Below are 27,880 nucleotides of genomic sequence, written 5' to 3'. Positions count from 1 at the left end.
TCCGCACAAAGTATTCATTTCGCGTCTCTTTTGTCCCGAAAAATCAGTGCGTTTCATCCCCAAGGACAGCATAATGAGCTAAGAGTGGTACTCTACGACGAGTATTTCTTCTCTTGATTATACCGTCTGGGTCTACGCAATTTTAAAGAAAATAGCGAATAAAAAGAAGAAAAGGAGAAAGTCAAGTGCTTAGGAGAAAAAATATATGAAACTGTCAGAGTCGTAATCTAATCTTGAAAATTAAATTAACATTTTTTGCAAAACAGTTTTTATTAGTTTGAAATACACAATATGAAATGTCCAGAAATTTATTCCATACAATTTCAGAGAATAATTTTAAATTTGGATAACAGAAAACAAGAATTGCGTAAAAATGATCTTGTTTTGCATATTGAGTTTTGTCAAAATTTCATGATAGAGTTATTTGTGAATGTATCTTTTTCGTGCTAATCAATCAATTACGCTCTACTAGAAGCGATTTTTTTCCCTTGAAGGAGACAGGATCGACGAGCTCTCGACTGTCTCGATGACAGGTTCTTCTTTTTTCCTTCTTCTCCTTCGCATTACACCGCGGCAACGAAGACGTCCGGCGTGTTTCCACAGTAATTAACAATCGTGATTACGGCTCGACGGTCGGTCGAAGACCGCATTGCGTCAGCGCTCCAACTGTCTCACAACTTCGCTTCGACCACCCCTATTGGCGCCTCTATTCGGTTTCCTGCGCCTAATTAAATGCTTGGTTATCGGCATTGTGTACGTAAACATCGAGAACCGATACCGGTGACCCGGAAGAGTGCGATGCAACCAAGCTTCGAGTGTTATCGATGACGACAATAATGACGGCGTCGCTCTAATTTATTTGCCGTGAACGAAAAGGATAATTAACGCGCGCTAATGACGGTGAACTTTTCACTGGAAGTGGATATCTCGTTGAGGAGACGACGTGATAAGTACACATGTACGCCAGCAGGTGTGATAATAGGATCTGATGAGATAACCTTCTCTATCAGGGTTCGAAATTTTCTTTCACAGTTTGCTGCTCTTCAACGCTTGATGAGATGAGATATCTTAATAGATATCAATTTGGATGACGCGCGTGCAAAGTCTTCTTTTGCTAGAAACGAAATTCTTATATAACAGAGTTACGCTGACGTTTTGTCTTACGTAGAAAATTCATAGCATTGATAAACTTTCTCAGCGAAGCTACTACTTCTTTGCTCGCTGCACGGGGAGACTTTTTCCCCAGACAACCATCAGGCAGATACATCTTCCTCGCTCGACGGCAAAGAGTCCATCGGCGGAAGAGTTAAGTAAGGACGATTAATGTGCCATACCGGATAATCGATTTTCCGCGGTAATTCAGGAGGAATTCTGTACACACTGCGCCAGATAAAATAGGATCCGCCCAGCGAACGTAACGAAGTAACCAAGTTTGCTAAACCATCGCCGCGCTCACCCCCCCGCGCCACCAATCCACGATATCAAAGTGTATCATCCTGTCTGATGCGGTGACTTCAATAAACTGACCCAGAAATCGCCGATCGAAGGATCTGTGCGGCGCCAATGTTTGCGCCGCGGGCAACGCTTGCGCGAAACGTTGCGTTTGTAATTAATATTTCTAAATTTTAAGGAGGTTCGCGGAAAATCGTGCAATTTGCTATAAATCAACTCCAAGTTACGTATAAAATATAGTTTGCGAAGATCTCTGTGCATTATATAAAATCTCATTTCTTGCGCAAGAAATAACCGCGGTGAAAAATGCATTTTATAATGAAAGTCGAGAACGGACGGGAAATTCCGGACCGCCCTATATTCGCTTTTAATTTAGAACAACGCGATTGTTTCGCGACGCGTGCACTCGCGGGTTATAACGTGACCTACTTTTTTTTAATTAAACTGATTTTTTAAACACCGCGCGGAGAATAGTTTGCGCCATTATGCAAAATTATCGGGGCGTTTATTGGTTATCGCTTACGAAAGTGGGACGCGTGTAGATATCAGCCATAATAAGATAAGGGGGCAGCAGGTGATATAGTGTACTTTGCTAATGATAGTAATGATTTATGATGGTCTAATGGAAGGGGTGAAAGGAGCAACATACAGTTTCTCAAATTTAAACAAACGATAAGCTATTCTTGCATTCTTATATGAAAATTGTATTCTACATTTCACGTTATCTGCTCTACAGATGAGAAAATATCAATGAAATGGGTGGCCGATGTTTGATAATCCTCGCGTGAATTGCACGCATTCACGGCGAAATTCTTCTCCTCTTTGAGAACGACTCGCTGTTTACGGATAGAGATAAAGTAGCGATAATCTCTATAGAGTCAAACGTTACGTTTGTTCCAGAGGTGACGATGTGCAACGATCGATCGAGCTGTTGGACAAGGTGCTCTCAGAGTACGACGAGCACGACGTGGAGGGCGAAGGTGGCGGTGGAGGCGGCGGCGGTGGCGGAAGCAACGGCGGCTGCGTCGGGAACGGAAGCAGCGGGGGCGTCGGGGATTGCGGCAGCAGCACGGAACCGAGTATTGGCCTCACGCCCGACGACGAGAGTCCGTCCTTAGGTACCCTTTTTTCCGTTTATCGTTTCTTCCATCCCCCCGCTTCTTATTTCCTCGCGGAATGACCGACCCACCGAACGTCGCGCTCGTGTTTGCCGAACACGATTAACTGGCATTCGCATGAAGGACTTGTTTGGATAGCTTTAATGTTTTCTTATTTATTTTGCCCTATCGATATAAAATTTAAGCAAATAATCGTCTCCTATTAGAGCGTGATGCGATTCGAGAAAGTCATTATGGAATGTAGAGTTCTAATCGCTATAAATTAAACGATGGATCTCGAAAGCTTTCTTTTTGCGGAGGACAATGAATTTTTAAACCGCTATGACGTCGCGACAATGCCTAGATGCATTAATATTCTTATTTTTTGTTTTTTGATACTCGAATCAAGGGATTGTAGGATCGTAGGAATTCTGTCGGTCGCAGAATCTTCTGTCCCTTGAGATCCGGGTAGGATCCTAAATTCTAATCCCGATTGTAATAGAGAATGGGTTGTAAGTCGTAAATGCGACCCTAATATAGATTCATTATTCTATCTTGGGATAAACCCTTGCAGGGACAATTTGAGGATATAGAAAGCAACATAACTCACGATCCTCAATATAGGAAATTACAAGCGCAAAGATTACAAATAAATATTAAATTCACGACGCATGATAAATTTTTACAGGAAATTTAGTAAAAATTTCATACAGATGTAAAAAAATTAAACACCACTCGCATCAGTGCTGTCTGATTCACTTATTCCATGAAGTGAGCATGCGACTCCTCGCAACGCGTTTTGTACTTCTTTACTCGGCGCTTTTTCACCTGAGAGTCGTTGAAAATGCGCTGTTCGCGTGAATTTTAAAATTCGTCCTTTTCGCACAATTTTGCATAACGTCGAGTGAACATTTTCAGCAAAACTTCGATATCCGATTGCCGCAAAAATCAATACCATCTCGAGTCGTCGAGTACACGCGCCGGCAAACTGACAGACCGTTGACAACGAGAATTAATTCATTTCTTTTTTTTTCCGGATACTCATCACAGGGAACAAATAGTGCATGAAAAAACGCTGCGAATAAACTAGCTGAAAAATTTAGAAAAAAATTTATTCGCCGCACGCTGCACTTTGCATATCTCGCGTACGTATATGCGTTGTGTAGTCCATATCGATCTTGCAATTTTCATAAAATGCAAATTTTCATATTGCTGTCAAATATTATCTCGTCCACAGTAACCTATAATGCAAATATTTATCGACATTTATTTATTTGCAAATTATTGCATACATTTGCATTTAATAAATATCAAAATATACTAGTAGAGAGTTGTGATAAACATTGCTTATTATCGATTAATGACAGCAATAGCGAATGATACCCAAAATCATTACACATAATATTTTGTCGTTAAGAATAAAATTGCAAAATGCAATTTTTACATTTTGAGACACCTAGCGTGTGAAAATCGCGACAAATGATCGTCTCGCGACAAATTTTCGCCGAGGAAGGCATCCGCTTCGAACTTGTGGAAGAAGCGGCGCGCGGGTGGAAGCGCGCCGCTTTATATCGACAGGGGCGAAGATAGTAAATTTCCAGTGACAACTGAGTACGCCTCTTTCTAGAACTTCGCACGCTATTTCCGCCTCTCTAAAGATATCTGCTCGCGTTTGAAGCACCAAGTTTCATGCCGGTGCGAGTTGTCGCGGAAAGTCGTTCGGGCCGACAACGCAAGCGGGCGGCTCGTTTATGCGCGCTGTATGTGTGCGCTTGGCGTGCGATTTACGTGATTTAACTCGTCACCCTGACTAAGATATTTAACTTTCTTGCACTCTTGTGTGTACGTTGACCCAGGCAATCTCGCCTTGTAGTAAACTGTGTAGTAATTGCAAAGGACTCGTCTGTGCGATTCACGCTATGCGCAATGCAGATGCACCAAGTGCAACGCAGACTGCCGAGCGGATCTTATCTTCACAAGTTCGTGCGGGAGTAATCTAACTAAAATATTAATTTCAGCTTAATTGCGAGATCCTTTATTTTTGCCAACACGCCAAAAACATAATCGAGGAAAATAATGTTCTTTAACTACAATTTCTTTTTTCATATCGCCGCGCTTTCGTCGGCGAAGAAAGATACAATGGTTAAAGCATCTTGATTTTGCAATTGAATAATCTGATCGTCATGGCGGTAGAATAAAATCTCCACGTTTTGCGTTCTTACTTGGTTTTACGCGGCGATTTGCCTAAATCCCTTGCCCTAAGCCGCGCAACCACAGGGCCGTTCTGCGGCGGTTTTGCGAGGAGGAATGCAGAGCGGTTTGTTTGAGAGCTCGGTCTTTCCACGTCTTCGGGACACAATAACTTTGTAGTTACCTTTCTCTGCACAGCCGTGAACCGTGAATCAACATTTCGCATGACTGTCACTCTAGATGCAACTGCTGCGCACTCTGCGAGCGTCATGCTTAAGAATAGCAGCTTAAATCATCCAGAACTTCCGCAGCGGAATTCTCCACACGCACGCACAGCACTGTAAAGATTGCGCTCCACAGCAAACAAAAGCCAATTAAACGTTATTCCGTGAATTTTATGATGCGTGAAATAATACAATGAGATCTATAAATAGCACAGGTTGTCCCGATTTTAAAATGTATTTAGTTCACATTATTGTTTTATCTTCTTTCTGGTTTTTATTGGGTTTTTTTTTAGAAACAAATGCCTGGATCAAGTTCTTAATGTGACGTAATTAGTTAAGCAGAATTATTATCACATTTATCTGCACGTGATCGAAATTTGGGAAATCGGAATGGCAATTCCGGACTATCGAACAGATATCAGAGATTTGAGAATCAAATAACGTGGGATAAAAGGTGGATATAAATAGCTCGTAGAAAACGCATTTTGCAAACAGCCGGAGAGGAAGAAGGAGAGGGAGAGAAAGATTATCGTCGGACGCAATGCCGACCTATCGGGCAGTGAATCGTCGGACGTTCGACTCGACTCAGCCATAGTTTTCCCCGGCTATGGGATACATATTTTCTCTTTATTTCCATCGAAACGTTCCTACGGACGTACAATATAAACCCGCCGACTTGGCGGCCTGCCATTCAATTCGCGGAAAATCGGCGTGAAAGCATGTACATTTTCGTTCTCATGGGAGAGAGAGCCGGCCTCTCTTCGCACACGGTTCACCAAAAATTCAAATCGGCATATCCATCGATTGCGCTCACTCGCTACGTGTCGAAGCACCTGCGAACGTTTGCGGATGATTAACGAGAGATTTCTCGTCAGAGAAAAAAAATTGGCAACTATATCCGCACTTCTTGTGTTCGCGATAAGATTCACGCGAAAAAGAAAAATAGAATAGCTTCCAAAAACAATTTTCTATCGCCAATGTAAGTTCAAAAGATAAAAATGCAATTTCAAGATATTGCAAAAATTGAATTTGTTTTGGAACAGCTGAAACCGAATTCGAAGCCGAATCGAACTCTGCTAGTTCGCTTTTCGCAAAGCATTTTCAACTAAAATTCGAGATACCGCTATCTATAATCGTTTTATCGAGCGGCAACAATATCAACACGAATTTCCAAGATTCACAAGGCATCGACAGAAGTAATGCGATTTCTCCGCAACTCCGGAACTGTTCGGAAAGAGTCGTAAGAGAAACGCCGCGTTTAGAACGAGTCGATGTTCGGTGAATTAAATTGTTCCGACGTTCTCGCGAGTATTTGTCTTTCCCCCCCGGAATACTTATCGTAAAACGTATGTCGGCAGGACACCAATCCGAGGACGACGGTTACATGAGCATGAATGGTCGGAAGGCGAAGATGGCACTGGTAGCATTACGTCCGGTTCCGGACTGTCCGGAGCCGCAGGATTCCGCGGGCGTCTCGACGCAGGAATTCCCGCCGCCCCCGGAAGAGGCTGAACGTATCATCTCGACTCTTCTGCCGATGTAAGTACACATTGATTATCGATAATTGCGACACGATCGTTTCCTTTCAGACTCGCCAATCGCGTACTTAAACTTTCGATAGGAAATTCGAACGATATCGGAAGGGTATCGAAAATTGTTTGAAAAGAAAAAAAAAAAATTGACATACATCTCAATCTACCAAAATATTTCAAGCAGTATATAAAAACTTACAAATATCTATAAATATTATAAAATATTTTAAGGAAGTAAAATTGCGTGCAAAATGCCATATAAAATAGTCTGAAAATTCGTTAGGTTGTAAAATAATTTCGCACACAGCGATAACATGCAGAGTGGTTGAACTCGTCTACTTCGAGGACTTCGAGGACATCTTTACTTAAATTCCTTCTGTCCTTCGCATCTGCAGGTTCTCTTCTGCATTTTAGCGCGTTCAAGGGCGAGGGCGGACTTCCGTTTGCGTAATGAGAAGACGGAGCGCGCTCTCTCTATCGCGTGCGCGGACGCGCAAGAATTTCGCGAACTTTTTCATATCTTCAGTTTTAGTTCCAAGCGTAAGTTTGTTTCATCAGGAACAGGTGCCATTTCGCCCAGATCTCATTGCGTCGTCGCACCTCACCAACTCCGCTTTACGTTACCTCAAACAAGGGAGAACCCTCCCTTCCGACTGGGAAGGAAGTTAAACTCCCTCTTCTCGTATTCGTACTACTTTCGCGCAACTCCGATTGCATTCTCCTCACTGAGATAAAGCGCATGTATATGTATATATACTTATAAATATCATATGACTAACAACACACTTATGATCAATCTCATGGGCTACAAATAACGCTACAAAACATTTTGCACATTATTCACAATTATTAAACAAATTTTAATTTATGACAAATTTAGAATGACTAGAGCATAACATTGCGGTCGCAATTTAGTCTTATAAATATCAAAAATATATTAGAAAAAGAAAATCCAACTGATCACTGATTAACCGAAGTAGCAAATACATTGAAATACACCCTGTTTCTGATGTCACCGTTTTTGCCGCATTCAGTCAACGAGTTCATAAGTTCAATAAATAAATAACAATTTGTACTAAATAATTTTGAATATTTTTCCACTTGCGGAATAAAATTGTCTTTATTTTTTTTGCTTATTAATCGTTTCTGTATAAGTATTAATGAAACACTGATAGAATATTAAAATACATAACATAGTGAGTGACGTTATCGTTTTCGTCCATTTTCTCCTGACACATTGTCACGTTCGGAAAATACCTCTACTTTATTTAGCTATTTATTTTTTCGCGTTTTGTAAACATGTTAATTATTATCTATTACTTTTTTGTTCTTTTTTTCACGTTTTACCATTGCTAATCGACGGAATTCGTTTTAGGAATAGATAATTCGACGTAATTCTTCGTCCATTTGTTTATATTAAGCAAGGCATCGATAATACGCAAAACAGATGTTAACAACGATAGATTGTCCGATCGAATATTTGGTATCAAATAAATTGACCAACTATTCTAAATTGATTTGCACGCGTTTCATTTTCTCGATTCTCGTTCACAAATGTCGATAATCTTTCAACAATTATTCTTAAGAGTAGCTTTCCGGCAGACAGTAATGTTGTCGGCAGTAATAATTCCGGCCATTTTCTTTGTGACACCACGTTCCATCTGGGTAGTATGGATCGAAATTTAATACGAACATTTTCTCGTATGGTGCGTAGAGAGTAGATGAATTTTTTTGTCGGCAATGTATAGTACAGGCTTTCCACGGTTTCTCGACATCATAAGCGGCCTGCCATCCTGGCTTCGAGTCATATTCTAGTTTCAATATTTTAAGTTTCTGATCATTATACATTGCCATCAAGTTAAATTCGTGGCATATCAATTTGGCAAATGAGTCGATCGTCTTGCGTTCCCCAGCACAGAGTGAATCATTGCACAGGACCACGTCGTAATATGGCCCTTTGCAGCTCGCCGTTCTGCGACTTCTATGTTCGCAAGATCGTCGTTTGACTATTACGCCTTTAGAATTTTTTAGGCAATTACTTTGACAGTAGTCCTCTTTCCATTCGCTCCAGTCGTCCCTTTGACAATACTTAAAATTATATGGCGGTTCGATAACGGAAACACATTTACCGCCACGACATTCTTTCTTGTGTGCGCAATGTGTCCCTAAAAAATAGGATTAATTAATCTACAAACTATTTGAGAGATCAGCAAGAAGAACCATACCTTCCAACGCCGGTCCCGTGAAGTAAGACCCTTTCTTAAATAACTCGCATTGTAAGGTTTTGCATACATTAAGCAACGAGACTACGTTCGCATTCTTGTCGCGAAAATATAGTTCACATTGTTCTTTAGCGGTCCATTCTCTTCCGGGTAAATCGTGATAACGCGAATGATCATATGCGTCTTTAAGATTTGCCGGTGTTGTACGATCTCGGAGGCACTTTTTTGTATCCCAGAGTTTTGTAGCAATAACACGACTACACAAGGACCATGTTATTTGTTCGTAATTAACCTTGCGAAATGACATTATGTATTTGTATACATTACACATCACTGAATCATGATGCATTCCTAGGCTTTGGAACAAATAAATTATTAATTAAAAAAAATGCTTTACTTTGCATTGTTTATTCTAAATATTTTTATATTAAAATTTATTAATAATTAACATACTGAATATTTAAAGAAGCAAATTTCTAAAAAAAGTTTCTTCAGCTTTTCATTTATATTAAAATATTCAAGAAATTCTCGTAAAATATATTATTTATATTTAATTTATACGTAAAACTATTATAAACTTACACATGGCCGATCTCATGAGCTGCAATGAGAGACGATGTAAAACCCGACAACATGTGACGTGTAGTACCGAGTCCTACTATCACGTACGATGTATTTGAGTCGCAGACGTCGTTCTTGCTTAATGCTAAGGAGTCTTTCGTCAACGAATAAATGTCTATTCCGGTTAGGTGAAGACCAACGTCCCAGTGACGGGGATCGTTGTCATTCGGAGGATTGCGAGTTTTTGCGTATTCGCAGAACAAATCCAGTAGTTTGTTAGTGTCGTTAGAAACTGAGATATTAAATGGTTGTTTATCCATAATTTCCAAATGCACCAACGAAATATCGATAGAGACACCCAAACTCGGATGATGGAACACAGCTTGGATACGATTCACGTACGCTAATATCATCATGTGCAACATTTCTTTATTTTCGTCCAGAAAAGGCATGAACATACGATATGCGGCTTCGTCGAAGAAAACAGCCAATTCTATAGTTAATTTTTCTTGCGTATTTTGCACATGACGTCGCTTCAGTTTGAAGTTTTCCAGATTATGAAAACTTGAATCAGCAGTTAATCGCAAAGATCTTTTAATCAAATGAGGTTTGCCAAATGAAATATTCATCTCTTCTTTAACACAAAGATCATCGATTAAGGACAAAGACGCAAAGTTATCCCGCAATGGTCTAATTTCCAACGTGTCGTTCTTCAGGAAAACAAGTCCTTCCTACTTTTGAAAATTATATGTTAATGTTCTTGCGTGTCATGTTTATATATAAGACGAAGAGAATTTGAAATTGAAAGTAAAATCTATTTGTTTTTTATACGGTTACACTGACCCATCCGCGTCCTTGACAAAAGTTTATGGCCGCTGTGCTGATACGATCTTTGTGCAAATAATAGCAAGGATCCGATGCGTTTAATCGCGGCAGTTCTTCTGTGATGTCCTTCGCGTCATGTTTCCATACTTCACACGTACACGATACATTTCTACGCAGGTTTAACTGAATCTGTTTTCCAAAAATTTTCAGAGTCAGCGGTATCTGTAAATTAGATGACAATTAAAAAATGACTTGATAATTATGGAATAATATTTGTAATATTCAGCAATGAATAAAGCAATGAAACGCACGTACTTCCTCTGCGCTTGTCGGATTCCATGCCGGCAGCAATATTCTTTCGATGTCTTGCATGATATACGCGAACGTTTCATTTAGTAAAAATATTAATACCAATTTCACTATGGAGAGCATGTTTCTTGTGTTTTTCAATCTTTAAGTACTTGAAAATGTTTAATTTACGTTTTTCTATATGTCAAATTACTTATCGCATACATACGTTATAATACTCTTATGTTCGTTGTATTCTTCTGATCGCGTATAAAGCACATACTGGCATCTAGACTTAGGAATATTATTCATGTCGGGTGACACTTATTGTATACATATCTTCTGTGCTACATATACAAGATGATACTCAATGAAACGTATACACGTTTAACAAATTAAAGTCTGTTTATTTTGTCCGTGGTAATAAATAAAATGTGTATGCATTTTATTGAGACACTCTGTATATGTGTATTTTTCTTTTCAGTTCTGAATTGTTTATTTCACATATAATACTTGTGATAAGGTGGGAATTTAAAAAAATGCGAATTATAGTTGATATGTTACATTATTAACAAACATTTTGAATAATATTTGCAAATGTTAAAAAATTTTTATTAATGACAATTTTAGAATGACTAGAACTTAACATTGCGGGCGCAGTTTAGTTTTATAAATATCAAATTACATTATAAAAAGAAGGTACTATTGATTATTGATTTACCGATTAACTAACAATAAGTTAGGAGTTATTTTGAAATTCATTTGTTTCTGATGTCGTGCCTGATCTCTTACCGAGCTCTTGATTTCAATAAATAATTGACAATTTGCAGTAAATAATTTAGTATATTTTTTAATTATATAATAAAATTTTTTTTATTTTTTTTTGTTTATTAATTGTTTCTATATAAGTATTAAAAAAATATTTTCAGACTATTAAAATATATATAACGTAGTGAGTGACGTTACGTTCTCGTTCACTTTCTCTCGATACATTGTCTCATACGAAATAAAAATACTTTCACTGTATTTAGCTATTAATTCTACCGTTTTGTAAACATGTTAATTATTATCTATTACTTTTTTATTTTTTTTATTTTTTCATGTTTTTACTAATCAGCGGAATTCGTTTTAGATGCTTATAATTCGACGTAATTCTTCGTCTATTCGCGATTTCTTTTTTGCGTGCTCGTTCCGTCGGAAAACTATTGAGCCGATTTTATCAACGGTTCGTTTGTTCGTTCGTTCGGTTCGTCGTGCACCTAAAGACCGACTTGTGGGCGTTGTGAGGATTTTCCAGCCGCTTGCTTCACCGTAAACGGAAGCAAACACAGCCGGTTTTTCACCGTCTTCCGCCGGGCTGCGTCAATTGCAGCAAAAATGCATTTACACTCTCTAGCAATTACTTATTAAAGTGGAGGTCGAGTGATATTACTTTGGCGAGCACTCTGCGGTGATATGCTTAATTTTTAATTAATTAAATAACTTTATTTGTTAATTAATTTAATGACTTAATTTTTATTTATCTTAATATTGCCATCAATTTAACTCACTGCATAAATATTGAATTATTTTATTATAGATTTTGAACTAGAATTACACGAAAGAATTTAGCATAAAATACGTTACCAGAGAGAGAGCGAGAGAGAGAGAGAGAGAGTAGCTGCACTGATAAAAATCATTAAGTTTTTCGCATAATTTTCATAAAAATCTTTACAACGCGTTTGTAAAGCAGTCCGAGGTTTCCTCGAATCGCGAACGATCGAAGCTGTTTCTCTCTGTTGGACGTGGCTTTTTAAGCCGTTGACGACGGTGACGACGTCCTCGTTGCACTTGTCGATTCTAATCACCACGTTTCATGCCTATTACCTGTTCTATCGCGGGAGAGAAACGCCCGCAGTCTGTGAAGAACATTCGAGCTCTGCATTTGTCCTCAAAATGCAGACTGCATCTTCTATCCGGGAGAAACCTCTTCTCTCTGTGGAGTGGTCGTCATTCCAGCAAAACGTTCCTCTCGTTCTCACGTCGTTCTCGTCAACGCTAGAAAATCAGCACAACTCCTCTTTTGCATGCCACTCGGCGGTAAACTTGTTTCGTGCGAAAGAAGCTTCCGTTTTTGTACGTGCAACGAGAAATATTCGTGAGAGCTTTCGAGGCATCCAATATTTCTTTTTACCTTTTTTTATCGCTTCCATTACATTTCGCGGCCATCATTAGTATCTCTAAATTACTATTTAATTATAAATTTATTAAAGCTTTTGTTGATTATATTGCAATTATCATAACACGTAACATGCACTTTTCGTAGCACTTTGATACTTCACGCTCACGATTGTAGACGAAAACTCGAAAATCGGAAAAATTTTTGGCGATAGTTTTCTCAACATATGAAAGTAAATTGATGTGTTTTGCAAAAATGTCCATCGGTAAGTTGAATATCCAAGACGCAATTATCGACAAAGCGGATTGTGTTACGCATGATTGACTGCGTGTGTTAAATAATCCGATAGATCGCATTTCCGCGTGAAGTACCGTCTTCGTCGGCACCTTTGCTAGGAAGGTGACACGACGTTTATCGACTGGAAGCGAGCCGACGACAACGATCAAACGAAAGTCGAGCGTCTGTCGATCAGATTCGCTCTTCAACATCGTCATTCGTTTTTCGCTCTATTCGGTGGTGCAATTGAGACGCTTCCCGAAGATTCCAAAAGTCGCGAAATTTATTCGTGTCGTGCCAAATCATGTGATAAAAATTTAATGTGCTTTCAATAGTTTGGCCTCATAATTTGTGAAAAAAACCGCGATATTTTCGTTTTCTGACCTCTTATTATTTCTATAAGTTTTTTTTTAATTCCTATTATTTAATTTTATGTTTTTTAAATAAACAAATATAGTTTTTTTTGAAAAAGCTATTTTTATATTAGTTATTGATTTTTAACAAACTTTTATTAGAGTCAGAAATGACCCCCATGGTAGTGATTACTATTTCATGTGGTATCATTTTCAGTGGAATCATGGTAGTGGTTAAAGGTTAAGCTTGGAGTTTTATTCGCGCATCCAGTATTGTGGGCTGAAATTTCGCGATAACTTAGTTCACCGAAATAAGCTCAAACAAATCGATCACTCGGCATGACGGCGATGATAACTTTTCGGCTGATTTATTCTATCCTATCCTATTCTCTTTCCGAAAGTTCTCTTATTCCTCCCCGACGCTCCATTATTCGGCCGTTGCAGATTGCCTGAATTTATGCGCTCTCCTTCGGCAACTTGGTAACTTTGGAAATATGCCGAAAGAGGGTTAATAGGATAAAAAACTTCACCCTTCTTCACGGGTGCTTACGCGACTCCTTGATGATGTATTGTCATGCGAGTTGTGCAAGTATTCGCGTTTCGCAAGCGTTGCACGCGCCGTTTGAAAACATCGCGAACTCCGCGATGCGTGGGTAATACGGATGTTTGTTCGCATGAACTGGCTTAACACGCAAATTATTCCACGAGCTTTTCCAGATTAAGCAGTCTTCTTGTACAATTTGAGAACAGTTTTTAAAATATTAAAAAAAAAAAAAAAAACTGTACAAAATTATTTATTCCATTTTTACTTGTGAAGATTCAAAATGTGTTGTCTTAATTAAGAAAGGACGTTTTTAACTATTTTCATTTTAAAGCAGGCATTTGTTGAAATAATACGGAGCAGTATGGAGAAAATAATTATCAACATTCCAATATCTTATTAATTAAACAAATCGTATTAATTTCCCGCGATTTTCTGCGATTTCCTGCGATTTTCATTCTCATCGTTTATTAATAAACATTGATAAACGCATTATACCGACGCAACGTTCATTAATAAGTCGATGAAATACACTGCGCACACCAGCATTAAACGATATTCAGAAATATTCAGGAACACATTTGTCATTGTCCACTTTGCAACGTATATGCCGTGTCCGCTTCAAATTCCATTATGGGCAGTTATGAAAGTTGCGCGCCGCTGAATTTAATTGGACCCCTGTGAGGCCGCATATTTATCGCATTCCTTCCCGTTTTACTTGTTGACCAGGGTTTCCCCGGGAAACTCGTCAAAGAGGAACGTCATGGGCCAGGCCTCGGAGCGACGGAATAATGCCGGCGGCCGGCAGCAGTGGATGGTCGCCGTGGAGGATAGCATGCGGCACGGGAACGCTGTTACCACGCAGACCACCCTCGTGAGTACCCTTACTCTTCCCTCGCTGTCTCTCTTTCTCCCTTGCCTCGATCGTTGCCAATAACTCGGTTTATTTACGACGACGCGGTCTGGCACTGTACGTATCGGCGCCTAGCCGCTCGTAATATCGCGACTTTCTCGTTGGAGCTCGTCGTAACGATGTCGGTTTACGGGTCGACCGTGCAAAATCGAAGCTTCCACCGCACAGAGATAAGTCGCGTTCGATTCGCGAAACTCGATCTCTACAAACGATCGAAGATTCGAGTTGCGAGTTGTACTTTCGGGAGCGCGGAATAAAGCTAATTTTCCTCGTGCCTTTTCTTTTCGTAATTTTTTCGAGCTATTTGGAGTTGAGATTAAAAAGGCAAAAAATTAGATATCTTTAAAACAATAATACTTTAATGAGTGCTCTGTTAAAGACTAAGAAATAAAGCTTGCAGACACTTCTCAGTAATTATACATCTTAAGTAAACAATGAGTCTTTACTTTTCTGTACACTTCACTTAAATGGAAGATTTAATTGCGGTAACATTTATTGGATGCTTGGAAGATGCGAAAAAACAATGAAATTTTTGCAAAAAATCAACTCCAGATCGCTCGCGCGATTTTACGATGTACTGTCGTAACTCGGTGAATTTCGGCAGCCGAAGACCCGCCATCAGCGGCCGTACGGCTGGGAGAACGGAACCGTGGAGTCGCTGCGGCTGGCCCAGCCGCCCAGTCCGCCCAGCAAATTCGCCAGTTTGCCATACGACGGCAAGGTGTCCTTCAATTGGATCCCGCCGCGGACGAACCCGAGCGCGGTGGAGAAGCATCGCGAGGTGCGTCGTCGCTCTTCGGAGGAGTGTCTCGAAGACGGCGGCAGCGGCGGCGGCAGCGGCCGCCAGCAGCAGAGCAGTCCCGAAAGGGAGCGCGCGCCCCACCCGAGGAAGCAGCAGCGGCAGCAGAACGAGATCATGAAGTCGAGCAGCGTGGAGGACCGTCTGTTGATGAACAGGTCGGACAAGGAGCCGTCGTCGGCGCGACGGCGCAACGATTCCGACTCGAGCGAGGGTCGGTTCTCCAGAAACTCCGAGTCCGAGAGCCGGTCGTCCATGCCGCGCTCCAGCTCGGCCAGCGTCGAGCGGTTCTCCATGCGCGTGAACTGCGACTCGTCGGACTTCTCGCGCGCTAACTCCACGTCGAACGAACGCTTCCACTCGGACTTCTCGATAGCGGTGGCGAGCGCGAGCTCGAACGACCACGTGTCCGTGCCGACCTCCGATCCGTTCTCCATACGCAACCTCGACTTCGTCTCGTTCTCGCTGCCGCGCGCGGACTCCAGCGAGCGATTCTCCGCGCCTACGTCCGACCGCTGCTCCGAGGAGCGCTACTCCGACCTGTTCTCCACGCGTAACTCGGACTTCTCCACGCGCAATTCGGCCGACTTCAGGACGCAGTCCGAGGAGGAGCGTTTCTCCGACGACTCCCTGGAAGAACTGCTGCCGCCACCGCCGCCCATCAGCAAGAGGCACTCCATCGCGTGGGAGGTGTCTCTAGAAGACGATCCTCTGTACGCGCCCGGCAGCACCAAAGTCGTCGGCAGGAGACGACGAAAGAGCAGCGACGTCTCGAGTAAGTACTTGTCCATTCTTTCGTCCCGGAAAAAGGTTCGTAATTTTTCGCGATTGTTCATTTTAAATGACGTTCTTGCGTTATACATATTTTGTAATTAAAAAGCTCCGTCTTTCTTCCGAGGAAATTTACGTTTACTTACGTTTTTACTTACGTTTATAATTTTTTAACAAAGAAATATAAAATTTTCGAGAAATATGATTTAAACACAACATTTGAGTCAAATTTGATTGTTTCTTCGTCGAAAAGTTAGAATAAGAATTTAGTAAAAATTGCGAGGTACGATGTATTGTCCAGGCGTGGGTTCCGCGTCGAAGCTACGCGATTTCGACGATTGGCAAGATCAGCGGCTGTCGACGACCGACGATGATTTGATCTCGCCGTACTCGGACTCGTCTACGAACGACCTCGACCAGATACGCCCGCAGGAGCTCACGAAGAACGGCACGTACGTCATACGACGCGGCCGTAAGAAGGAGCGTAAAGTTCTGCCGAAGACGCCGACAAAGACCAAGAGCCTGTCTTTCGAAAACGGCGAGGAAAGCCGATTGTCGGACGTGAAGCGGTACTCGAGCACCTTCGACAACATCAAGAGCCTGCTGAAAGAAGGCAAGCTCGAGGGTCTGGACGAGCCGCCGGCGGAGTTCGCGGCTCCAGTGCCGCCGCCGGATCTCATCCGCGTCGTGTCGATGCCGGCGATCAACAACGACGCCAGCAATCGGGCTCAGCTGGAGATCACCGTCGAGGAGGAAGAGGCGTCCGACATTTCCGACAAGGACAAGGAGCGCAACAGCATCGAGCTGCCCCGGCTACCGCCGTCGCCCGTCGAGGACGATCAAATGAACTCCCGTTTGGACCGATTGAGGGATTGCAACGGCATTCCGACGGCGCCTACCTTGGCGGATCTGGAAACCGGCAAGTCGTCGACGAACGACGTATTCGCCGAGTCGCAGACGTCGAAGAAGAAGCTCACGACGACGATGAGCGACGAGCGATTGGTTTCCAAGATCCCGGTGAATCTGCTGATCGAGGATCAGATCGTGAAGAAAGCGCTGAAGGAGAATCGTCGGCAGCTGGAGAAGGTGAGCGACGCGATCAAGGAGATCGAGAGCGTGAAGAATAGCGAGTCTTACTGCGAGAGCAAGCGCTGGCGAAACGGCGAGCTGAAGCAGAACTCGAAGCGGAATAGCTGCGAGAGCGAGCCGCACGACGGGCGGAGCAGACCGATGATCGTCGACAGCAATCCCTTCGACAGCAGAAGTCGCGGTAAGCAGCAGCAGCAGCAGCAGCAGCAGTACAGCTCCGATTCCGAGACGTCGAAGGCCAGCTCGGACGCGGACTTCGCGGACCGGAGAAAACCGAACGGCGCCACCGACGGCGTCATCTACTCGTCCGGCAGACGACTGCGCCAGAATGGCATCGAGAACCACAAGAACGATCAGAAGCAAATCGAGAACGTGATCGACGCCATTCTGGAGGACTCGAAGAATCCGGAATTCCAGGTAGGTGGGTCAGCGCAGCTCGCGCCGCGTCTCGCGAATCTGTCGTCGCGTCGATCGCGCCGTGGCGCAATCGCTATTCCGCGCGTGTCGTTTAAAATGCCGACGCAGAAAGGCGAAACGGAAATAAAAAGCCCGCCTTTATGGCGGGCATACTAAGGTGTGCGTCTGCATCGTGAAAAATGCAGGGGCAGAAATATACGACCATGGTGGGCGTGCGCCGCGATGGTGAAAAGGCGCCGAGCAGCTGAGACCGGGCCTCCCCATATATAAATTGGTAGCGTTACCTCTGTAATATAAGATTCCATTAGCGATGCCGCGCGATGGCCGCATTTTTCGCCGTAAAATGTGGAGGTAACTAAGGGACCAGCCTGCATCCCGCACGCGAATCCGTTTTTACTGTTACCCACATAATTAACTCCGGTCAAAGTTCTTTAATTTTTTATCGCGCGACGTGTATCATGGAAAATGTTCGGTGAGATTCATCTGCTAATGCAGTCCCCGAGCTCGTCTAGCTCGAATAACCACGTGCATTGCGATTACATCACGGCTTTTTGCATGAAGCTAAGAAATATTTGATAATTACGGATAATTGCATTGAGAAAAGCGGATTGTAATCATTTTCCAGAAGAGACTCGTTTCAAAGAATAAAATTGATCGATCGGCCGCATTGTCTTCGGTTTACTAAGCGTATCTCTCGAGAGTACACTTGTCGCGAATCGCGAACCATGAACTGTCTTTGTTGAATTCAACGCTTCGATGAAAATAACGAATTCGTTGAATAGTAATCGAAATGAGTAGCCATTCATACGTGTATCGTCACGAGAGTCTTTCGTGATTAACGAGTTTCGAATCGAGCTAATCTCCGCTGCTCCATCTTCGAGCTCTTTAAAAGCTTTCTGCGTCAAAATATCTGAAAATATCTTGATCGATTACATCAAATGCAGGGACATCAATGCGCGATATCATTTGTCGAACGGATATATTTAAAAAAATACAAATTATTAAATATCGATGATTGATATTTGTAACGTCCAGTCAAGTCTTGATTTTAACTGCGACTATACCTCGGCAGGTGAGTGTCGATGTGATGGAGTTTCCGCCGCTACCACCCTCGCCCGTTGAAGAGGCCGACGAGGAGAGCTGCTCAGACGTCGGCCAGAGCGCAGTGATGACGCCGCCGAAATCCAAGAGTCACAACCGGACCGTGGAGTACAGGCCGAGGGTGCCGCCTCATCGCGTTCCGCCGGTCATCGACCCGAAAGAGCAGGCCTCCTTAAACACCAGGTCTATGGACGCCGGCTTCGCCAGGGGGAGGCGCACGCCGATCACCAGTAATTCCAGGCGAGAGGTGAGTTCGAATATTCAACTAATTTTTCACGAATTCGTAAGAATTTCTTTTATATTTTCGCTCGTGCCCATTAATTTCTTACGTGTAATTTAATATCCGCGGAGAAATATATTTTTAGAAAAATACATTTCGCTAAAGAAATTTAATTTGCATTAAATCGTTTATTCGAGACGCGACGAGAAATATATGAAACACACAACAACGTATCCGCGACGTAATAAATAAAAGGATTAATAAGTGCTGAAAGGGCGCAGCTTTCGCAGTAAAGAGCCAACACCCCCTTTGATGCAAAAGCTCGCATTGGAAGCACTACTTTCCATCGCGCTGCGGAAGATGGAAGAGACAAAGAAATGCCGAGCAAATGTTAAGAGGAGACGGAAAGAAGCGTCTTTCCGCAATAAACAAGCTGGCGATGAGCCAATTTCTCGTATTGCCGTAATAAAATAGTACGATGTACTTTTCTTGTATACCGGAGGAATTTTCATGTTAAGTGCAACGTTCGGCTGGCATAAAATCGCATAGCCACCGATAGCAGCAGACGACGCGGAAAGATATTGCACCGGAAAAGTTGCGCGTACAGATTCGTGTGTATATCGCGTGTATTTCGAGCACGCGAGTACGAAAATTAGATTCTTCGGCTACTTTCGAAAATGCATGAATAAATGCATTATATTATATGGATAATATATTCAATGTGATATCCGAACTAAAAATATTTTAGCTTATAATGTAACATTTACTACATCGCGAAGTTCCGCTGCGTTCTACGTCGAAAAATAATTAATTTCAATTACGATGTAATCACGTGTGTCGGTATTAATCATACTTGCTTTGTATAATACATTGATTTATTATACATTTAATATGAACTACAATATTCTCTGTAATTATAAATTTTATTCGTATTAATTCAAGAGAGATTCACTCTAGTACTTGTCAGATGTTTAATCTCGCGTTAATCATTTTTCTGAATAATTGCGCACTGATTCTTACATTAATTTCACATATTTTATCAGCAACGACAGAAAAGGGCTACTAGAACCGACAGCGCAAATTATTTTGATCTCGTAAAGGATCACGAAAATAAGATGAAGTTGATTTCTGTAAAACTAGCTTTGTCGGACAAAATCAGCAGTTTTCTCTCGGAAACAATATTTTCTGTAAAGGATCCGGTGAAACGATTGCAATAAGGGAGCTAAAGGATAACGTTACCCAGCGTAAAGGTTGAATCAGGTATCTCGCGCATCTCTTTGAAACAATAACGAAAGCTCGCTTCAATATTGAATCGGAGGCTAAATCTTTGAAGCCACCTGTACCTACACGCAATTTAGTAGTCAAATCGATCTGCTTTGAGAGCCGGAGACGATACGCGTATTCCTGTTCCTGCGATATACCGGAAATAGGCGAAAAGGGGGGGGGAGGGTGGGATACTTCGCACCGGAAAGCACTGGACGGGGCTAGATCAAAGGCGACGAAGGGATCAGAAGAAGAGAGACGGCTCTCCCGGTTCTGCCGGCGAACGTGAGCCGCGTGTGACGAGAGTGCTTACGTGTGCGGTGCTTCTGAGAAATAAATGCTCTCTTCCGACGACCTCTGCCGCTAATTTCTCCTCATTTCTTCATGCTCTCGCATTTGCCGGCATTATTATTCGCGACAACCGCCGGCGAGCAGCGGTTTTGCGCGCAACAATTTTCTCCCTCGAACGTTGGAAAAAATTTTTTCCACATAAAAGAACTCAACGAGCTCTTTTTCGCGATGAGAGGCACGATTCTGCGGAAGCCGCTAAAAATAATCGTTTATCACGATTACGCGTGTTATCGTGATTACAAGGTCGGGGTGCAAATCGATGAGAGAGATACAGATCGGGATACGCTGACGCTTCAATTACAGTTATCAGCGCGCTCCGCTAAAACAATGGACGCGAGCCCCTTGTTCGGGTTTGATCTCCCCTGCGATGTCGCGCGCACCCTTTCCCCTTTTCCTGCGGCAGACACCCACCCCTGTTGCCGCGTAGGGCTGCGCGTTAGAAAAAGGCATGGCGCGGGGAATGAAAACGGAGAGAACCGTTCTTTCCGCCGTTATGTGTCGCGTGTCGCATTGTTTCGTCCGCTAGACCGGCCGAGGGGAGGCTGCGAGCGGATAAAAGGGGGATGGTTCGTGGGAGCGAGAAAGGGAACGCCGGTGAATGGAGGGCCCGGGGCGCTCGGGTGTCTCTGCGATAAATAAAATGTCCACGTCTATGCACATTGCGCATAATGAAAAGTAACAGCGTGCGCGAGCGAGGGCGGTTGCACACATACACTCGTTCGGGAGGGCGCGGAGACAGACGAATGCGTCTGTCATCGCGGTCGCCAATTCGTCGTGAGCCTCCTGAATTGTTGTTGTGCGCGCACTCGCTCGATACAGAGTGTTTCGAGACTAATCAGGCAGACTCTTCGTTCAGTCATTTTTTTTTCTTTTTTTTTTTTTTAAGAATTGTTCTTCCTTTAATTGAGATGTTAAAGAATCAATAATTCTTGAATGGTCGGTGATTGAAGAGCTGTCGGGAATTCTGCTTCGCGAGTTACGATATGACAAAATTTTATTTTACATTTGATTTTAAATTGTCAGGTTTGGAATGATTTCGAGGAGCAATATTTTTCTTCAACTCCTGCGCTTCGAAAAATGATCATTATTTCAATATTGTCCTGATAATTAAATTTCAACGCTTTGTCGTGCAACACTTTTCAAACACTTAGCGCGCCTTTTCAGTTTGCGAATATCGATTAGTTTGATTTCCATCTCTATTTGCTTCGGATTTCCAGCCAAGGCTATGTTACCGTATGGTGGCGTACATCTCCAGACAAGTTCAACAACTTTTGCATACGAAATACAAATCAGACGTAGTTGACGCACAGAAACGCCCGCGACACACAATGTGCATTTGGATTCGTTACATATTCAAATACGCCAGAACACAGACGATATTTCCCGGAATATATCTTACATGTCTTCTACCTTGATTATAAATTTCATTTTGAACAGATTAATAGGAAAAAAAACACACTTACAGTGACGATAGAAGACAAAATCAGAACAGAAAATTGAAAATTGTTGTACAGTTTATAAAGTCTCTGAATACTTTATATCTATTATTTAAAAATATTTAATTTTACTACTATGAAAATTATTATGCGAGGATAAACGATAAAAAAAGCAGAGTCGTATAATTATTATTTCACATATTTCAAACGCTTCTTCGCAAAATTGAAGGCTCTTTAATTTATCTAATGGAACGAATTTAAATTCGAGAGAGTTAAATAACAGTGTTGATACTCATTTAATTTTAACCACTCATTTCAATTGACGCATGTGAGCGATAAATTCACTAAAATTCCGCAAAATTTCCCGATCGAAGCGATACGTCCATGAGAGAAGGTCCTCCTGTACGATCGTAGAGTGCTCGATCATCGAAATGACGGACGTTCATTGTTGAAGTGACGTTTTTCCGGCGCAATAATCCGCGGGAGAGACATCGAGCTAGAACGTAATTCAGTGGTGAATAAAACGGAGGTTTAGAATCCTACTGGTAAATTGAATTTTCTCGCTCGATGCTATATAAGAACTTTAATAAAAAGAATTGAAGAAAATACCGCGCATTTATTAACATTCTTATATATTTATTGTTTATTTGTTATGCTTATATATTTTTATTTACAATAATAGTTCAATTTTACTACGAAGATAACAATTTATTGATATACATGAATTTGATTGAAAAAAAAAAGAATCCTTTTTATAGATAATCATTGTTATAGTATTATGCACTCCCGACATGCGCGATTGAAATGAAAGCTTGACATAAAAAATGCAGGAGAATAAAGGGAGTCGAGAGCAAACGGCGATACGAAGTTTGTATCGGGCCGCAAATATTGGCAATTTTTTTTTTTCTCAATGATCCGTCCTTGAGACCGGCGATTGAGCGAAGCTCGAAATGAAAGCTTGTATAAGCACTCTCGAGAATTTGCTCTAAGCAATCTTTGATATAACTTTCGGGGAATACAGTTCTCAATGCAGAAAACTCGAAGAAAGTGAAGAGAATCGGAAAGGACACGTCTGTAATCTTGTTGCAGCGCGAGACAGGTTTTATTCTGCACAAACTATATTATCTAAAGTCTATTTTCTGCATCCTTAAATTGCCGTGCAAAATCCGTTCTTCCGCAGATAGAAATTATATTTATTTCTTAAATTGTTCCGCATGTCGCTCGATGTCATTGAAAAAGAAAATGACAAGCAATGGTCAATCATGATTTTTGCCTTAATCCTAAGTAAACTTGACTCCGACGGAATTTTAATTCGCAACTTAATTGCCGAGATATTTAACTTTGAAAACTAAATATCGACTTAAAATTCCATTAACGTAAAGTCTGCTTGGAAGCTTTGAACCATCGAAGTTTAGTTCTTGAAAATCCGCTATATATTCAGCGCGGAAAATTAAAAAGTTACGGAAAAAAATAGGAATTTTCTCGTGCGTATTCTTCGGTAATCCTGATTTAATTTTAAGAGGATCGATTGATAGGTCAGACCGGACGAGGATCGATTATGCATAGATTTATCAGCGGAGTCGAATTATTTCTGCGTTATATCCCGACCTGTATTGGATGAAAGCGGGTATCTTATGCAGAGAAAGCTTGAAAGGGATCTTGGTTCGAGAGATGAAAAGAGGAGAGGAAGAAAACGATTCGCCGTCTTATCCTCCGTCTCGTATTATCCCCGCGATCGAATACACCCTTCAATCGCGTTATGAGAATCGAAGGACGTATTTCGAAAACGAAAACGAAGATCTCGAGTAGATTGCTCTTCCGAGGCGCAACACGATTTTGCTGTTTATTTGCGCTATTGAAGCTCGATTCTTCGAAAAATTGTGTGCGACTTGAATTTCGAATAAATTTGAATTTAAATTGAAAGCAATTTGACATTAATATGTCATCAATTTTCTTGCATTCTAATTATCTTACTTTCTTCCGTGTTACGAAACGGTATTTATATCTATCTCTCACATGATAAGACATTGTCAACATTCTTATAAACATAATACATCCACAACATATTTTTCACCCTTAAAGTTCATATTTATTTTTCGCATCGTCATTTTACGCAAGAGATATTATCTGTCGATTCTTTGTCGTGAAATAACGTGATCATGCGCGTTCCATGCATCGTTGCATCAGCGAAACTTCGCTGCAACGACCCACCTCGAGTAGACAAGTAACTTCGCCCGCACTGCGAAGGGTGTGATGGGGGGGAAGGCAGGTCGTACAGCGCGGAAAGTTTTCACAGAAAGACAGAGGGGAGGGGAATATTGGCATTCGACTTATTTACTCTTATATTCAGATTTGTTTCGTCGGGCAACGATCGCGTTTCGAAGCGCGAGACGCACCCTCGCAATTACCTTCGATTGGAATGATAAAGCAGGAGGGAGGGAGACAAAAATCGGGGAGTTTTAAGACTACTACTTAATTGGAAAAAGACGAGACAGGAGGTAGTCTGCACAGCGAGCAAATGATCCGAATTCATTTACTTATTACGCCAACCGGCCGCTCGATAGAAATCGGCTTGAGAAACCGCGTGAATAAAAATGTGAACTCGCGCTGAGCAAAGTTCGATGTAATCTTATGTTAATGGAACGAATAAGTTTGTTTCCCGGCGCTGAGATTCCGTTTTAATTCGAGCGAATATTTTCTCTCGGTGAGTGTGCACTAAAAATTTACGCAAATAGGATAATTTCCTTCTATGAATGTTACACGCGAGATAATTTTATCTCCAAATCCGATATCTAGTATTTTCTTATATTTTAGAAGCGGAAGAAAAATATCAGAAGCAAATAATTCCGTCACGGAGAATAATATACTTTTACGTTCTGCCTCGCAGATCTAACGTTAATTCTTGTTTCGAATCTTCGTGCGAGAAAACGGCGGTTAAATGTAGAAGTTGGAAGGCAAATTTTACGTGCTGTAAATCGATTTGGTATTTTTCCGATGTGCGAAAAATGCAGCGAGCAGGACGCTACTTAAAGATACCCGACGAACTCGTATTACCCGACGAACAAAGAAGGAAGTTTGCCGGGATTACGAAGAGCACGAGGGGAGGATAGACGACCGGGTATAAGAAGCACGGGGGCGAGCAGGAAAGGACGAAGGAGTTTGACTGAACTAAAGTTTTCATTAGGGATATTGGCCGCCTTTTTCTCCCCAGACCATCCTTTCCAGTAGCTTTCACCGTGTCGGCGAATGAAGTCGACCGCTCAGCTGCGGTAATTTTAATTTCACAACAGGAGGAAGAGTCCTGGCGGGAGAGAGATGTCTGGGATAATCGGATACGGGGCTGATCCGTCAGCTATAATACAGCTCCTTCTTACTTTCGCCGTCGGAGCTGTCTAACCGTCGCGATTATGATCAATGATCGAAAGCTCGCGTGTACACGAGATTTCCCCCCAAAAAACTTGGCGTCAGGCTCTTAGCGGACTTGGAGTCGATTTTATTTGCATGGGAATTTAATTAAGACCCATCGATCAGTTGTGAAATTTTCATGCATCCTTGTCATTTAAGCTCCGAATTAAATTTGTATCAATTTTGTACATATTTGCCTTTATAGCTGTCAAGGAAGCACAGAAAAGCGCGGAAACGCGAAAATGCATTATCGCGATATTAGGTCCGCTGTTTTTTTTTTCAGAAGGCAGAATTTCTCATGACGGAAGTTCCTTTTGCAACAAGCTTCGGCGAAAATGCTGCGCATTCGGTTGTTAATTATTGCCAGGGGCAGTCTCGCAATAAAAGTTGCGGCAAGACGAAGCGGTGAACTTTCGCCCGCTGAATTTCCAGCATCGTCGCGCCGGCGGTGCTCGAATGGCGCGATAACAATGATTTACGGCGCAATAATTATCTGTCTTGCCGGTCGTAGAGCGCGGATCTTTACGTCCTTGATGAAGGGCCGGCGCTCACGATCATCCCTCTTCTATGTTGTTCTTTTTTTTTTTTCAACCGCAACGCCGACAACGCAATTTTGTTGAAAATCGTCGTTTATATAGAAGCGAATGCACTCAAACAGCACTTTTGGGCACGACAGTCAGAGATTATCGCGAACGTCTCGCAATTACGTTCCGGTGCGCGCAGATACCAGCATCCGTTAATTGTCCGTGCGTCCAAATTATCTCCACGGCGCCGGAAACACGTAGAATATTCAGTTGCTCTTTGGAGAATATCGGCTACTGTTACATTTGCGAAGAATTAAAGTTAAGAATTAAAATTTTAGTTTAGTTTCGGCAAATTGATTTTCAGTGATCAATTTTGGGAATAATTAATTTTGACTTAGGATTAATGTGTCTCTTGACATATTGTACTAACAAGTCGTCCTTTTTCCCAGGTACCCGTGGAACGACGAACTCTGCCCACTGATCTACCCGGACCATCCCGTCGACGACCGTTCACGAAGAGACACTCGCCGTCGGCGGAGGCGTATTCCTCCGGCGGTAGCAGCGGCGGTGGTACCGGCAGCGTCGCCGCCGGCACCGGTTCCGGGATGCAAACGTCGTGCTCCCTGCCAGAGACCCCGGTGTTCGCCAGGGGCAGCGACATCCCCAGAACGCCGCAGCACGCCGGCAATCCCACGCAATCGAGGCGGCAGCCCGGCTGGTACGCACCCACCACAGCTACCGGGTAAGTACTTGCTTTTCCCTCGATGAAAAGTATTACAAAAAAAAAAAAAAGACATCTGCAGAAATTCTCAGATCGAAGCAATGAATAAAATCACGATTGGTCATTGCCACAATTTTACAACCAAATTAAACCATTGGAAATTAAAGCAAATTTATGTAAAGTACAGATGTCTTTTACGAAACACTCATCGCGTACATGTAGAAAATTATCTCGTTGTCCCGTGTTTTATTGATCCCTCACATTTGTTACATTCTTTTTAGCTATCGGCGGAATAATCCCGGCTTGGAGCAGGCCATAATCGGCACAGAGTTATTGCGGCTGGCGGGCGGTCCGAATCGCGGATGGTATCCCACTAGGAAAGCGAATCAGCCTCGACCGGCGTCGATCGAGCACCTCGAGCGGCTTAATAACGCCTACGATGCACGACTGCCGGGCACCGGGGACCAGAGGAAGCCGCTGACTCTGCCCACGAACATCACACCCAACAAATACTTCGGCCAAAGTAAGCACAGCTCCGCCTCCAGCACTCGTGAGGCGCTACGGAGGGTCACTAGCTTGCTCATCAAAAAAGGTAAGCGCCGGAGATTTGCGCTATTAGACAAAAAACACCACGCCTGAACGCTCGCGCGTGGCACGATCAGAGAACATGACGTCGTCGGCGGCTCCTGACCAGAAGATCACAGCCTCACTTGCGTCCGAGATGAATTTCACGGTTTCTTTCTTGTATTTTTCTTTGGTAGTACTATTATAAATTCAATGTTATCATATTTTTACGCATGCGTAAATGAATACTGCGATTTTGATTTTTAAACCTTTGAAGAATTATTTTTTGACATATTAACTCGTAATAGTACTACTAAGAGACCGTAGAATGTCACTTGGAATGCAAATGTGGTCGTGATATTCAGGTATCGCTGTGAAAGGAAGATTTTGTAAGCGATAAGTGACAATCTTTGTTAAACTAATATATTATAGATTGTGTCTTTATATTTTTTGATTAATTGATGATGAAATGAACTTATTTAAACTCCGAAAAATATTGTTTAAATGTAATATGTTTTAAATTAAAATTCTACGGATTATTGTAGCAAATTTTTATCAGATTGATGTATACTTTTCGATTTTATTCA

The 27,880-nt window shown here is 42.1% G+C and overlaps 2 protein-coding genes across 6 annotated transcripts in view; one reads left to right on the top strand and one right to left on the bottom strand.

Annotated features, from left to right (window-relative positions):
• LOC105671270 (uncharacterized) overlaps nucleotides 1–27,880 on the top strand; it is a 123,179-nt gene that overhangs the window by 74,535 nt on the left and 20,764 nt on the right. For 2 of the 4 annotated variants that reach the window (XM_012365256.2, XM_012365257.2), the window contains 8 exons: nucleotides 2,353–2,570; nucleotides 6,322–6,502; nucleotides 14,449–14,593; nucleotides 15,237–16,206; nucleotides 16,504–17,708; nucleotides 18,781–19,056; nucleotides 26,458–26,750; nucleotides 27,011–27,321. In XM_012365256.2, coding sequence (XP_012220679.1) covers nucleotides 2,353–2,570; nucleotides 6,322–6,502; nucleotides 14,449–14,593; nucleotides 15,237–16,206; nucleotides 16,504–17,708; nucleotides 18,781–19,056; nucleotides 26,458–26,750; nucleotides 27,011–27,321 — 3,599 coding nt within the window. The remainder of the gene's footprint in view (nucleotides 1–2,352; nucleotides 2,571–6,321; nucleotides 6,503–14,448; nucleotides 14,594–15,236; nucleotides 16,207–16,503; nucleotides 17,709–18,780; nucleotides 19,057–26,457; nucleotides 26,751–27,010; nucleotides 27,322–27,880) is intronic. The other 2 variants (XM_012365258.2, XM_067357442.1) reach the window with 2 other exon arrangements.
• LOC105671271 (A disintegrin and metalloproteinase with thrombospondin motifs adt-2-like) lies at nucleotides 6,648–10,821 on the bottom strand. 2 transcript variants are annotated; one of them, XM_012365259.2, is made up of 5 exons: nucleotides 10,419–10,811; nucleotides 10,122–10,325; nucleotides 9,300–10,009; nucleotides 8,721–9,073; nucleotides 6,648–8,660 (listed from the first exon to the last, which is right to left on the bottom strand). In XM_012365259.2, exons 1-5 carry the CDS (start codon nucleotides 10,533–10,535, stop codon nucleotides 8,077–8,079), a joined length of 1,968 nt encoding a protein of 655 aa, XP_012220682.1. In that variant the 5' UTR covers nucleotides 10,536–10,811; the 3' UTR covers nucleotides 6,648–8,076. The 2 variants fall into 2 exon arrangements, with proteins under 2 accessions (XP_012220682.1, XP_012220683.1); XM_012365260.2 differs by having other exon boundaries at nucleotides 8,543–8,682; nucleotides 10,419–10,821.

Source organism: Linepithema humile, chromosome 6 (genome assembly GCF_040581485.1).
Source record: "Linepithema humile isolate Giens D197 chromosome 6, Lhum_UNIL_v1.0, whole genome shotgun sequence".
In the NCBI taxonomy this organism is placed as follows: Eukaryota; Metazoa; Arthropoda; class Insecta; order Hymenoptera; family Formicidae; genus Linepithema; species Linepithema humile.
Note: the sequence above shows the minus strand (reverse complement) of the source record. Positions and strands in the feature narration are given on the sequence as shown.

Excerpts from the sequence above, each read along its gene's own strand:
- LOC105671271 (XM_012365259.2), bottom strand. The coding sequence starts at position 10,535 with ATGCTCTCCATAGTGAAATTGGTATTAATATTTTTACTAAATGAAACG. Across the intron at positions 10,326-10,418 it reads ATCCGACAAGCGCAGAGGAA|ATACCGCTGACTCTGAAAAT; the intron begins GTACGTGCGTTT and ends TCTAATTTACAG. Across the intron at positions 10,010-10,121 it reads TTTGTCAAGGACGCGGATGG|GAAGGACTTGTTTTCCTGAA; the intron begins GTCAGTGTAACC and ends TTTCAAAAGTAG.